Source organism: Podarcis filfolensis (genome assembly GCF_964270895.1).
Source record: "Podarcis filfolensis genome assembly, chromosome: 3".
Classification (NCBI taxonomy): Eukaryota; Metazoa; Chordata; class Lepidosauria; order Squamata; family Lacertidae; genus Podarcis; species Podarcis filfolensis.
The window spans coordinates 68,112,958-68,127,525 of record NC_139606.1 but is presented as its reverse complement, the minus strand read 5'-3'; the positions used below and the strand labels follow the sequence as shown (position 1 = coordinate 68,127,525).

Below are 14,568 nucleotides of genomic sequence, written 5' to 3'. Positions count from 1 at the left end.
TTTATATAGATAGTGAATTGTAGACTAGTTTAAGCTGCATTTCTAGCCATGCTTAATAGCAAGTAAATATCATTGAAATCCATGGGAACTAAACCTGAGCAAATGGTAGGTACATGTTCTTTCTCAGGCTCAGGTAAAATGCGCCTACAAGACATTATGTATTCTTTTTCCATAGTTTTTTTTTCTGTCATGGTGACGCTGCTTAGTCTAGGAGAGGGCTAAGTTGACAGAAATCTCCAACTTTTGTTTAGTTTTATTATTACTACATTTATATCCCACTTTTCTTCTAAGGAGCTCAGAGGGGTTCTTGTAGCTAAAGGCTAGTGTGGTAGTTTTTTTTAACTGACCTATTTCAATTATTATTATTATTATTATTATTATTATTAATTTAGACCCCACCCATCTGGCTGGGTTTCCCCAGCCACTCTGGGTGGCTTCCAACAAAATATTAAAATACAATAGTCCTTCATATATTAAAAGCTTCCCTAAACAGGGCTCTCTTCAGATGTCTCCTAAAAGTCTGGTAGCTGTTTTTCCTTTGATATCTGGTGGGAGGGTGTTCCACAGGGCAGGCATCACTACCGAGAAGGCCTCTGCCTGGTTCCCTTTAACTTCACTTCTCGCAATGAGGGAACCACCAGAAGGCCCTCGGCGCTGGATCTCAGTGTCCGGGCTGAACAATGGGGGTGGAGACGCTCCTTCAGGTACACTGGGCCTAGGCCATATAGTTTTAGCACTGACCTTGTATGGCATTTACAGAATTTTCCATAACAAATGAAGCAGGTATCTGCTCTGAAAAGTCTATACTGTAATATAAAACTTTCTAAATGGCAAGAGACATATGGGAGAAGCAAGGGTAACGAAACATACCTGTAGGCATATACTTATCCTTATCCTTGACGAAAACGCAGGCTTCAGTTTTGCTTGAAAGGTGGGAAAGAATGTAGACTGAATAATATAGATTGGTGGTGCCATTTTACGAGTTTGCATTGTGCATTTACTAAAAATAAAAAACCAATAAATAAATGTAGATGTTTCTGTTTGGGCAAACAATTCCAATAGAAGGGGCAACAAGGTAGACTGGCTGGAGTTTAAAAGAGCAGGACACTCGGAGGCAGCAGCTAAGGATGGTAAAGTTGGAGGAGCAAAACTAGGGAGTTAACATAATATAGTTTTAAGATGTTTATTTATTACATTCTTTATTACATTATCGCTGTATATAGCTACATGTTGTTTGAGAAAAGGATTCAAAAAGGCAATCTGTTTATCCAGAAGTCCTTTTTCTTAATGTACTGGGACTTAGCTATACAACTGCAAATAAAATGTTTTAAGTGTGTTTTAAGTGCAATATACAGTGTGACACTAAATGGTGATGATGAGCCTTATGGAAAATTCACTGTATTTTTACAAACGCTTTTTCAAAAATGCATTTCCAGAACACTTTTTATATGTATGTAGATTTCACCCTGGACAAAATCCAGGCTTGTGTTTGCAAAACAAAACAAGCTTTGGCAACAGAAGTGACAGAATTGTTTGGGGGCTGGGGCGTAGGTCCCCCTCAGTGAGATGAGCTAGTATTTTGTCTTAGCTGTAATTTTGTTTTACAAAAAACATTTGCAAAATAAGGTGAAGGTGGTATGATTATCAGCAGTTTTAAAATATGCTTGTGTGTACCTTGTTAGATTTTGAAATTCAGCCTGCTAGTATGCACAACGAAGAAATAGGATATAATGTTAGTAATTTCAAAGCATCCAATCAGAAGGGAACAGCATTTTCTATAACTGTTCCCATAGTAACAGAGCAGCTTTCCTAGTATTCTAAGAGCCCAAGCCTATAATGAAGTAATGAGAATTGCTTTGTGTTTCCATGGAAAGAAAACATTCTAATGTACTTTATTTCTGTATATCTTAGTTTCAATTTGAACCTAACCTGTATGATATTATCCAAAATATTTATTTATATAGAATCATAGAATCATAGAGTTGGAAGAGACCACAAGGGCCATCGAGTCTAACCCCCTGCCAAGCAGGAAACACCATCAGAGCACTCCTGACATATGGTTGTCAAGCCTCTGCTTAAAGACCTCCAAAGAAGGAGACTCCACCACACTCCTTGGCAGCAAATTCCACTTGTCGAACAGCTCTTACTGTCAGGAAGTTCTTCCTAATGTTTAGGTGGAATCTTCTTTCTTGTAGTTTGGAACCATTGCTCCGTGTCCGCTTCTCTGGAGCAGCAGAAAACAACCTTTCTCCCTCCTCTATGTGACATCCTTTTATATATTTGAACATGGCTATCATATCACCCCTTAACCTCCTCTTCTCCAGGCTAAACATGCCCAGCTCCCTTAGCCGTTTCTCATAAGGCATTGTTTCCAGGCCTTTGACCATTTTGGTTGCCCTCCTCTGGACACGTTCCAGTTTGTCAGTGTCCTTTTTGAACTGTGGTGCCCAGAACTGGACACAGTACTCCAGGTGAGGTCTGACCAGAGCAGAATACAGTGGCACTATTACTTCCCTTGATCTAGATGCTATACTCCTATTGATGCAGCCCAGAATTGCATTGGCTTTTTTAGCTGCCGCGTCACACTGTTGGCTCATGTCAAGTTTGTGGTCAACCAAGACTCCTAGATCCTTTTCACATGCTCTCAAGCCAGGTGTCACCCATCTTGTATTTGTGCCTCTCATTTTTTTTGCCCAAGTGCAATACTTTACTTTTCTCCCTGTTAAAATTCATCTTGTTTGTTTTGGCCCAGTTCTCTAATCTGTCAAGGTCGTTTTGAAGTGTGATCCTGTCCTCTGGGGTGTTAGCCACCCCTCCCAGTTTGGTGTCATCTGCAAATTTGATCAGGATGCCCTTGAGTCCATCATCCAAGTCGTTGATAAAGATGTTGAATAAGACCGGGCCCAAGACAGAACCCTGTGGCACCCCACTAGTCACTCTTCTCCAGGATGAAGAGGAACCATTGATGAGCACCCTTTGGGTTCGGTCAGTCAGCCAGTTACAAATCAACTGAGTTGCATAGTCAAGACTGCATTTTACCAGCTTCTTTACAAGAATATCATGGGGCACCTTGTCAAATGCCTTGCTGAAATCAAGGTAGGCTACATCCACTGCGTTCCCTTCATCTACCAGGCTTGTAATTCTGTCAAAAAACGAGATCAGGTTAGTCTGACATGACTTATTTTTCAGAAATCCATGCTGACTATTGGTGATCACGGCATTCCTTTCTAGGTGCTCACAGACCGTTTGCTTAATGATCTGCTCCAGAATCTTCCCTGGTATTGATGTCAGACTGACTGGGCGGTAATTATTTGGGTCCTCTCTTTTCCCCTTTTTGAAAATAGGGACAACATTTGCCCTCCTCCAGTCTGCCGGGACTTCGCCTGTTCTCCAGGAATTCTCAATGATGACTGCTAGTGGTTCTGAGATCACATCTGCCAGTTCTTTTAATACTCTTGGATGCAGTTCATCTGGCCCTGGGGACTTGAATACATCTAGACTAGCCAAGTATTCTTGTACTATCTCCTTAGTTATTCTGGGCTGTGTTTCCTCTGCTGAATCATTTCCTCCAGATTCTTCAGGTCGGGCATTGTTTTCTTTATCGGAGAAGACTGAGGCAAAGAAGGCATTGAGGAGTTCAGCCCTTTCTGTGTCCCCTGTTTGCATTTCACCATCTTCTCCTCTGAGTGACCCCACTGTTTCTTTGTTCTTCCTTTTGCTACGAACATACCCATAAAAGCCTTTTTTGCTGCTTTTAACCTCTCTAGCAAGCCTGAGTTCATTCTGTGCTTTAGCTTTTCTGACTTTGTGTCTACACGTGCTGGCTATTTGTTTGAATTCCTCTTTGGTGGTTTCCCCCCTTTTCCATTTTTTATACACATCCTTTTATATGGGATTCCACTTCTGCAAGTGGGAAGTCCTTTGCTCATGGAATGACTGTTTCTGACCTAGTGGAAGAGGGCTGTGTGGGGACAAGAACCTCCAAGTCCAGAGTTGTTCTTCTCATGCAATATTTTTGCACATGCTCCTTTTAAAAGCCAGTAGAATTCTTAACTGCTATCTCCTGTATTGCCCTTATTCATAGGGTTTCACCTACTGCAACATAACCAATGAATCATTTGTGGTACTGCATTGCAAGACATATCCTGCTATTGATTACACAATTATTCACACAAGTCATTGTTTGTTTTGGTTCCAAGTCAAAAACTTTGTTTTGGTACCATAGAATCTTCCAAAGATACACACAGAAACTGTATTGTCTTTCAGGACTGATCTTACAAGGCTCCTTCACAAAGTGTAGTTTGAGGGGCAAAAGTGCTCATAAACATTTTGCTTTACCTGTGAAAGGGGACCAGTGTGAGTTTCCTAAGAATGCCTATCCATGAACTGTCACCATATATGAAAATAGGACAGGGGTAGCCAAGGTGATACTCTGCAGAAGTTGCTGGAATGCAGCTCCCATCATCCATGACTATTGTAGTAGGAGGATGACTTTGGCAATTACTAGTTTCTATGTTGATGTGAATTTGGGGTAGATTTGTTCAAGGTAAATGCAATTATTCCAGGTTTTTCCTTACAGGACTTTGAATCCAAACTGCAGTGTAGAGCCCTTATAGAAGGAATCAAAATAGCCAACAGGATATTCTGTACATTCAGCAGCAGCTCTTAATTGTGTCTTTCTAATTACCTGACATCATAATTTGCATCCTGCTACAGGAACTAGGGTGGGCACCCGGCTTGAATTTTTCAGAATGATAACCATTTTGTCTTGTTATTTGGCAGTTTAATTGGGCTAACAACTTTTTCAAATGTTTATTATTTGTACTGTAACTTTTCATTAGGCTCATATACTTTCTTAGATCCATTGTTTTTATTTTGTTCACAGGTGGATGTGACTGTCGTTCATTTTACCCCGTTGGTGCAACCAAAAATAGAACAGCCATTTAAGCTGGTGGAGAAAGTTGTCCGAACTGTGTTTCAGTTCAGAAGGAAATATTGTCATCAAAGTGTACGGTAAGAGATCTTTTCTTCAAAATGGTATTCTTAATACAATGGCTATGCAAAGTAATTTCACACATGGGAATCTTTAGCTGGTGACAGCAGTCAGCATGGTGTGTGAGAGAAATAGCCAGCATAGACCAAATTCCTCAGAAAGAGCTCTTGCATCTTGTATTTTCTATAGGAGGAGTTGGGAACCATTTTCTCCTCCTTGGGCCAGATCCTTATCTCCCCAGCCATAAGTGGGCCAAATGTAACATGCAGCTGGGGCCACCCACCTATCAACCACTTGATGTCCTAGTGAGGTCAAGTGATGTTGTGCTTTGCAGCCCCGATTGTGGGAAATTCAAAGCACAATGCTGGGCTGTTTGAGAGTCCTTTGGTATTAACTTCTCACTTTACTGAAGGAGGTCTTCTCCCTTCCATGCTGCTCCTTAAACCTCCAGTTTCCATTGAAGGCTGGTTGTTCCTTTGCTGGAGCAAGGTATGCACCCAGTCGCGAGTTCATCTTAAGCTCCTGATCATTCCTTTGAAGTCCCACTGTTACAGACCCTGCTTGTCATCCCATGTTACGTCAGATATCAGGTGTGTGATCATGGCTTCCCCACTGAATCAGTGAGCTTTTCATGACCAGTGGATCACAAGTGGATATAAATCTCAATTATTTTGAGGGTAAAATATATGTGTGTTTACCTTTTAAATAAATAAACAAATTTTATTATTGGGTAAGGGAATTTATTATTGGGTAAGGGAACATGAAACAAAGTAAATGAGTGTCTTCAGATATGTGTCTGAGAATAAACAGTGACAATCACACACACACACACACACTCACTCACTCACTCACTCACTCACTGCCCATGCCACTCTATAGGCCTACAAAGAGAGAGAGAAATTATCCAGGCCTAGTTCCTTTCTACTAACTAGCATCTACTTCACAATCCAGACCAAGCAAAAATGAGCACCAAACAGTTAACGCCCGCTGACAAGTAGTGGCCATAGTTGTGATGAAAAGGTTTACAGCAATCAGAGCATGCAAGCCACTCTCTTTTAATGCAAGCGTATGGAACCTGCTGCTGGGCTGCAATTTGGATTGGCTGGGGATGATGGGCATTGGAGTGCAAGAATATATGGATTGCCACTGGCTCCCCAACCTTGCTTTAAATGCCAGGACACAACCCCATCTTGTCACCGCACCTCTATGCCCTACAATCAGCAGATGAGGCCTTGGTGCCTGTTTATTATCTGAAACTTGATTGGGATAAAGGGTGAGGCTTTCTTTGTGGCAGCACCCCTCCTTAAGGAACTGGGAGGGGGAATTTTCATTATGGTAGAAATTTTAACAGTGTGGCCTGACTTTTAAAGTGAACTGATCTGCTGCTTGCTGAAAACTAAACTTGTGATACTTTAGTGCTGCTGTTTCCATGTTGACTTGTAAGACAAAATAAAGACATCTTTGGTTTATGGTTAGGATGTCAATGCAAGCTTGAGCTCTGTGGCTTTTCATTTTAGAACTAAAGCTTTCCATAGAGAATGGCAGTGTTCGGGAAGAGAAAGTAAAATTTCTAAGTGATGTGCAGAGAAGGCAGAAATTTGGATAAGGAAAGCCAACCACTGAGTGAGGGGGCAGAGTACAGGAGATTGAGCAGCATAAGATGGTTCCATTGGGGTGTGGTGTGGTAGACCAACAATGTGGGGTAACTGCACCTAGTGCAGGCAACTATTCTTAGCATGGATTAGTAAGGTAATTTTATTGAAGCGGGTCACTGTTTCTGATGGTTAAAAAACCTGAATAAAGGAAGAGACCCCGTTTAACAAACTCACTTGGATTATCTCTACTATTTTCTTTCAGGGTCTTATTTCCAGAAGCTGAACGTTTAGAAAAAGCAGAACAGCTACTCAAGCTGGCAGATGTTGATCCAATTCTGCGCCCGACTCAACTTTCCATGTTTCATTTTAAAAGCCTTTGTGATGTCTATAGAAAAATGTGTGATGAAGACCCAAAACTTTTTACATATAACTATAGGGATGAATTGACAGAGAAGCGAAACAGGAAGAGGAGCAGATTTTGCAAGACTGAGGATGATGTGATCTAGCTCATTCTAGAAAAGAAACCAGCGGCGATGTGTGTTTCTGTCGAGTGGAATGAAATACATTCTAATTTGGAATGTTAAGTCTTTTTGAACTAAGGTATGTGAAATTCATTGAAGAGAGAACAGTATAAAAAACAAAGCACACCAATTGCATTTAGCATTTTACTGTACAAGCTTGTAGAGAAAAATGAAAAATACAATAAGATTACAGTACAGGCTTTTTATATTTACATATATATATAAAAATCAAGTATGAACATCTTAGTGCAACTTAGTGCAGGACTTTAATTTTTCTAAGATGAATTTAAAAATAGTTTTTGCTTTAAATGCCCCGAATTAAAGTTGCTTGAACTTTCTCAAAAGAACATAGGTATTGACAAGAGTTCATTCCCTTTTCAAAAATTTAAAAACATCTCTTACTTTTATTTAAATGAGATTACTCTGCCCTGAATCGTAAACAGCTCAATCTAAATTTCTGTTCCACAATAAATTAAAATAACTTAAGCCTTTACAACTACTTCTGTGGAAAACACAGTAGTGCATTAAACTGAATAGTTTCTCAAGTTACAATAATCACCCCTTTTTAAAGTATGTAAATCTGTATGTGGCGATGCTGGAATCAGGCAGCTAGGACTTTCCATGCCTGTCTACTGTTTCATAAAAGCAGTCCTCATTAACCACTGAAGTTAAACTTTGTACACTAAATTCTCTTTCTAAAATAGAGTTCAGGTCAAAACTTGCAGCATCTGGATGGCTATCAAGAGACTGGTGCCGTTCCTGCATGCCCAGTAATGTTCCTTTGTCGCGTCTTGTGCTGTTCACTTTCCGTTTAATAGGGCAAAAGTGCGCCCTGACTAGTTTAGGGTGATCACCCACCCTCCGCCCTTCTCCATACTCACTCTCAGAAGAATACTTATCCTCTGTATCATCACTAGGGTTCTCAGAAATCTTCAGCCGCTGGAACTGAATTTCTATGTCTTTTGTGGGACTGCCTTTCTTTAGAATCTGCTGGTAGTCATCCTCGTCATCACTTAAAATGTCAGATTCTTTGACAGGACTGTTTGAAAAATCTGATGCAGAGTTTTGGAGATGTTTCACGGGGGACAAATTTTTAGATTCCAGGATGCTATCGGTGGTATGGCAACTGCTACTTGGAGTACTGCTACTCAGGCTGCATTCATCAGAATCCAATTCATTTACTTTGCCTGCTTCAGTGTTCCATTCATTACTGGGAGAGTTCTTCATTAACTTTAATGATCTTGAGGAAGCTGCCAGGATAAAAACACATGCTAAATTCCTATACTCAACAACTCTGGCAAGCATAACAATAAGCGTTATATAGTGTTACAATTACGTTTCAGTATGAGGTGACATTTTAAACTACTTTCGTTATATCACGGGGGAGATATTTGAAGTTGTGAAGTGTGGCTTTCTTCAAACAAACAAAAACTCTGAACTTAGATTGGCTGATTTATCTAGGAGCCCACAAAGGCAAACTCCATGTGGACTGACTGTAAAAATGGCAACGTTAAGCTGCCTCTTAGTAGCACTAGGAAGGAACAGGGTTCAGTGCTTCCTGCCTAGTCACTGTGGAAACCTGTCAGTAAAATAGACTAACACTATTCCCCCTACCCCCCCGAAAAACAACTCCTACAAAGACAAGTTTGTAAGGTTCAAGTGCTGAGTAAGGATCTTTGCATGAAGCTGCGGAAGTGAACAAGTTCTGCTTATGCATTATGTCAAAGATAAGGAACCGCTCATTCCTGTGCTATGCTTCAACCTTTCCTCAACTGCTCTGAGGATAAGCCTCTATGGCAGTCTCAGCTCTTCAGTCAAAGGCTAAGTAAGTTTATGAGAAAGTAATTTCAAGCAGTCAGTGTAGAGGAAATACTTCTATTTTGAAGGTTGCTCAGACTTTGTGTGTGGAAGAATATCCTACTTTGTTAATCACAAAGTTGATGTGTATTATTACAATTTCTATACCATCTTTTATCTGAGGATCACAGGACAGTTTACAATATAAAAACACATACCGTAGTAACAAATAAAAGCATACCCTCCCAAAGTTTTAAAAGGCCATATATTTTTTAATTAGCAAAAGGCCTGGGAGAAGAGAAATGTTTTTGCCTGGTGCCTAAAGATACGTAAGAAAGTTTTTATATTGTTGTAAACCACTGTGATATATTTTTATGATTAAGTGGTATATAAACATTAAATAAATAAATAACCCAAATTACTATCCGGTCTGATTAAATGTTCGGGAACACTTGAAAGCTTGCATGCTGTTTTGTGACATTTCAGTTGACCTAGTAAGGTGGTGGTTCTAAGGCGGATTCTGGCTCTCCCCCTCCCCCCTTATAATCCAACACAACTGACTCCCACGCTTGTACACGTTTTTTTACTATTAAATTTATGTCTCAAAAGCAAAAACAACAACCCCAAACCAACCTAGAATCAGACAGGTATTTAAAAACATCAATTTCTGTGCTTTGCAAAATTTTAGTTCTTCCTACCTTTTCAACTGCAAGATGATGCAATAACGCCTACTAAATATACAGTTGCACAACTAGTAATTTTCAACAAAGTGCAGTACAAACAGAATAAGTTTAGTTACTGTAATCTTTGTTTCCTCTCCAGCAATACTACAGATAAGTGTTTGAACATGCTTGGATAGTATTACTACAAACTAGTAGGAGTTTAAATTTTGACAAAAAATACATTCTTACCCAATTTTGCTGAGACAGGAATTCGATTTTTATGCAGAACTAGGCGGCTTTTACATGTTTTCTCCAATGGTGAGTCACACTTTATTTGACGCCTTAAGTTTTCTCTTAGAATTGAACGAATCACTTTGACTATATTGGTCTTGCTTTCACAATCACTGCAAAATTCAAGAAAAGTGTAGTTAGGTTTCAGATAATACAAACACATATGATTTGTTTTTGTCTTTGTAATTTGAAGGAGCAATTTGGAAACCTTAATTGTTCACAGATGGAACAGTTAAGAGGCTGGAGAATCAGCATGAATGTGCGATTCCTCATGGGATCTGCATAAAGTTCTGTGCCTACACAGTTCAGTTCTAGAGCTTTTGAGAGCGGAGTTGGCAGAGCATATCCATAGGGAGATGATTGGCCTTGCTGCATGAGCAACAACATAAAATATCTTTCACCTGAGGTTTCTTGGGAAGTGTACATACAGCTGCCGTTAAACAAGTAAGTATGCTGTGATTAATTCCAAAGGATATCTAATGGCCCAAATTATGCATATTATATAGAAGCTGTTATGTAGGGTGGGAATGAAAGGAGGAAAGACTATTTGAAGGGGAAAGTGAATCCGCGATTGTACCTGCTACATAGCTGGAAGGTTGTTTCAGGTCTTCCTTCCAATTCTGACTTGGTATGAATCAATTCCCAAATGCAATTGTTTTCTGTTCCTGCATGTGGAAAGAAAGACATGTTATTGTAAATATTTCATGATGTCTACAAGTCTGTTGCCAAACAATTTTCATGGAAAGACTTATGAGACCACAGGGAAAGCTTTAAGATCCTTCAAGACATAGTGCCCCTCGCCTATTACTATTGTGTTTTATATTCTAGCAATTTATGTTTTTTCCCCACCACCGATGCTATCACTCTCCCTCTGTATGCTGGTATGCAGCAGGTAAGCTGTGCAGCCCTACCATGACATACACTATCGATATGGATTATTGGGAAGAAAAATCAGGTTTCCCCCTTATTTGCAGTTGTGTCATTAACTGTATCCAACATCGCATTAGAGACTCTACCTACACTGTTTGCTTAACAGCAAAGTAAGTTCATCACCCAACACAGGACAGCTTTTTGTCATTTATCTTTTACTGGATTAAAAAATCTTAATCTCAGATTCACAGTTACTGAAGAAATTCATTTTTTAATTGGTAAATAGCAAGATACTTGGCAAATCATGTTAAACATGCTGCCTGATGTAAATAGGCACTACATTATTGACAACTATAATAAACACTGAATTCTTTCACAAGTGTCCTTCAATCTATATTCTAAAAGGTTGCGATGGATGCACTCCTTGATCAACCATAGCAACAACAAAATCTCTAGCTAAGGCCAAGTTATAAACCACCCTCCTGCATCAACATTACTTTTGCCGTCACATCAGCAGGGAACAAACCACAGTTAATGACAGGTTCCTATTTTGTCTGAATTAGGAAACTATTGTTAGTTCCAAACAGCAGGCTATGAAGCCTTAATATATTGTCTTGTTTGGAAAACATGAACCATAGTTTACATATCATTGGTTCAATGTGGCCATTTTCTTCTGTTGTTTAGCTTTACTCCTTATGTTAAGATTTGAAGTAATAAAAGTACTGAACACATTCATTGGTGACAAACATAAAAAAACAATAAAAATGTTTAATAAAAATGTATTATTATCTATAGATAAGGTCACCTGCTGTATTGCCCAGTCGGACTTGAAGAGCAGATAAAGGAATCAGCCAACGAAATTTAAACAAGTCCAAATCATTATGATTATGCGTAGTACGGACATTTGTTGCCTGTAAATAAAAAGTACTGAATCAGTTTAAGCGACATTGCCTTTTAAAGAATTAATTAAAGCTTCATTCCTAGAAGACAGAATTATGCTTCTGGGGGAGGGGGCGGTTTGGATCAGGGATCACGTAAGCGAGTGACTTTTTGACATCACCCCATTTGGATGTGATGAGTAAGAAGGAAAAACAAACAAAAATCTCCCCCACCCCTTTCTAAAATTGGAAGCTTCCACTAGATCACAGTCCCTTGCGATTCTAGGTTTTTTCACCTATTTCTAATCTACTTTATCTAGAAAAATTCTCTAAGTAATGTATCAAACATTCCATGTATCTTCTGCACGTATACCCTGAGACATTTTGTACAGTGGTACCTCGGGTTACATACGCTTCAGGTTACATACGCTTCAGGTTAAACACTCCGCTAACCCAGAAATAGTGCTTCAGGTTAAGAACTTTGCTTCAGGATGAGAACAGAAATTGGGCTCCGGCGGCGGCAGGAGGAGGCCCCATTAGCTAAAGTGGTACCTCAGGTTAAGCACATTTTCAGGTTAAGAACAGACCTCCGGAACGAATTAAGTTCTTAACCCGAGGTACCATTGTATTGTAAATCAGAACAATAATACACAATGCATCTTAGGTAGTCTTATTTTTTGACTAAGAAAAACTTACCAGTTTCTTCTTCAGTTTGCAGTTCTCTTTATATACTAAGATGACAGCTCTTTTGAATGCTAAGAAGAGAGAGTGACAAGGCAACTTTTATTGATTAGATTTCCAAAATGAGTACATTTTAATTTTTTACTTCAGTTATGACATACACTAATAATAGTGTGTCTTAACTGGCAAAGCAAATTGCAACAGGTATTTGCACAGGGATTTGTGTCGTCCTCTCTAGATCTGCCATTGCTTGCATGTCACTCCTGGGGCTTATATTTATACAATCTTGGGTTGCATTTAATGAGAAGCAAGATTTTTGCTTGATTGGTATAGCTGGTAGCTGGAAGTCTTTCACTTTACCTATTCCCGAATATTGTAAATATGTTCTACTGTACATTAAAGTGTTTATTCACATTTTTGTCAGCTCGTTTATTTTACAGAATCTGAGCACAGCTGCATCCCAATCCCATCTACGTTATCCACTTTTCTCTCCTCCCATCAATAAACTGGATCAAATTTATCTGAGATGGGTGCAATCATTCAAATTTACTATTAACAAGACTACAGTTCCAGAGGAAGCATTTACATATAAGAAACATACAGAAGTTTGTTCTGGGACAATGGGATACACAAATTAAAGTGAAAGGGAATAAGAGTCAAAATACCTAATAATAATATTAATAATAATGCAATCTGTAAGAAGACTATATAATCCTTTAGTAAGAGCTATTTATAATATGCAGACACAATTCACACAACTATAGACACAGGCATGAACAGAAATTTGATTGATTGCTGTAGGTCTTATATCTTAATTGCACAAGGCTAATTGATTCATGTCAGCACCTTGCAATCGTTACAATCTTCATCCAAGCCTTAATGATGCAGCAGCTCCAATATGGAAACTGTAGCATGTATAGCAGCCTGCTCATATTTTGAACTTTAGTTGCAATTCTAATGATGTTCTTAAAAAGAAAAGAAAAGCTGGGAGGAGTTAAATAGAAAAGAAAAGCTGGGAGGAGTTGAGAGCTACCTAATGCAAACATGCAATATCATGTGTAATGGTAGTTCTTTCTCTCCTCACCTCAGCCACCCACCCCCCCTCGCAAATTTCTCTCCAAAAATAGGTTTCAAAAGGCAGAGGAAACCTCTACAGCAGATTTTGGGGATATGCAGGGGGCTGGAGGGGACAGAAGAGAACCAGGAAGTATGGGTGTATGAGCAGATTTCTGATCTGATACCAAACAATGCATACCTGTAACCACTGCATGAACTATTTTAGATGATGTTTTGACATAGTTTGAATAAATCACTCACCAAACACTGTGAGTTCCAGGTCTTTTCTTGTTTTGCCCAATGATGAGAATGGATTCAGCCATGCAACAGTAGAGTGCATTAGAAGTTCTCCCATGGAAAGTTCGGTGACCTATGTCCATTGTAGATTAGAAGAGTTATTCATTTTAACATACAGCAATTGGCTGAACAGGCTCTTGGGCTGGGGTATTGCTTAGGGGGATTTTGTTGCTGTTACTGATATTAATTTTTGTATCTTAATTTTTGGCGCTTATAATGATTTATGTGGAAATTATTCAATTATAATTCTGTACTTTTTATGTGTTATGTTTATGACTACTTTTGTTATGTTTCAGTTACAGATAGGTAGCCGTGTTGGTCTGCCATAGTCAAAACAAAAAAATTTTTTTCTTTCCAGTAGCACCTTAAAGACCAACTAAGTTAGTTCTTGGTATGAGCTTTCGTGTGCATGCACACTTCGTCAGATACACTGAAACAGAAGTTGCCAGATCCTTCTATATAGTGAGAAGGTGGGGAGGGGTATGGGTGATTGGCAGATAGCTGAGATGAGCCTGTTGACGGCTCTTAACGACTGCAATAGGTCTTACAGGAAAAAGCAAGGGGTGAGAAGGTGAAAAATGGCTTTGTCATGTATAATGAGATAAGAATCCAATGTCTTTGTTCAGACCAGGTCTCTCCATGGTTTTAAGTTTGGTAATGAGAAGCTGCTGAATTGCAACTCATTACCAAACTTAAAACCATGGAGAGACCTGGTCTGAACAAAGACATTGGATTCTTATCTCATTATACATGACAAAGCCATTTTTCACCTTCTCACCCCTTGCTTTTTCCTGTAAGACCTATTGCAGTCGTTAAGAGCCGTCAACAGGCTCATCTCAGCTATCTGCCAATCACCCATACCCCTCCCCACCTTCTCACTATATAGAAGGATCTGGCAACTTCTGTTTCAGTGTATCTGACGAAGTG

The 14,568-nt window shown here is 39.3% G+C and overlaps 2 protein-coding genes across 7 annotated transcripts in view; one reads left to right on the top strand and one right to left on the bottom strand.

The window, feature by feature from the left end:
• The window catches only part of TFB1M (transcription factor B1, mitochondrial), a 37,421-nt gene extending 25,927 nt beyond the window's left edge, over nt 1-11,494 (top strand). For all 4 annotated transcript variants that reach the window (XM_083608038.1, XM_083608037.1, XM_083608040.1 and 1 more), the window contains exons 7-8: nt 4,886-5,013; nt 6,851-11,494. In XM_083608038.1, the coding sequence (XP_083464164.1) occupies nt 4,886-5,013; nt 6,851-7,094 (372 nt within the window). In that variant the 3' untranslated portion in view covers nt 7,095-11,494. The remainder of the gene's footprint in view (nt 1-4,885; nt 5,014-6,850) is intronic.
• The window catches only part of TIAM2 (TIAM Rac1 associated GEF 2), a 122,552-nt gene continuing 115,223 nt past the window's right edge, over nt 7,240-14,568 (bottom strand). For all 3 annotated transcript variants that reach the window (XM_083607927.1, XM_083607925.1, XM_083607926.1), the window contains 6 exons: nt 13,606-13,714; nt 12,304-12,362; nt 11,535-11,640; nt 10,437-10,524; nt 9,818-9,972; nt 7,240-8,359 (listed from right to left, as the gene is read on the bottom strand). In XM_083607927.1, the coding sequence (XP_083464053.1) occupies nt 7,719-8,359; nt 9,818-9,972; nt 10,437-10,524; nt 11,535-11,640; nt 12,304-12,362; nt 13,606-13,714 (1,158 nt within the window). In that variant the 3' untranslated portion in view covers nt 7,240-7,718. The remainder of the gene's footprint in view (nt 8,360-9,817; nt 9,973-10,436; nt 10,525-11,534; nt 11,641-12,303; nt 12,363-13,605; nt 13,715-14,568) is intronic.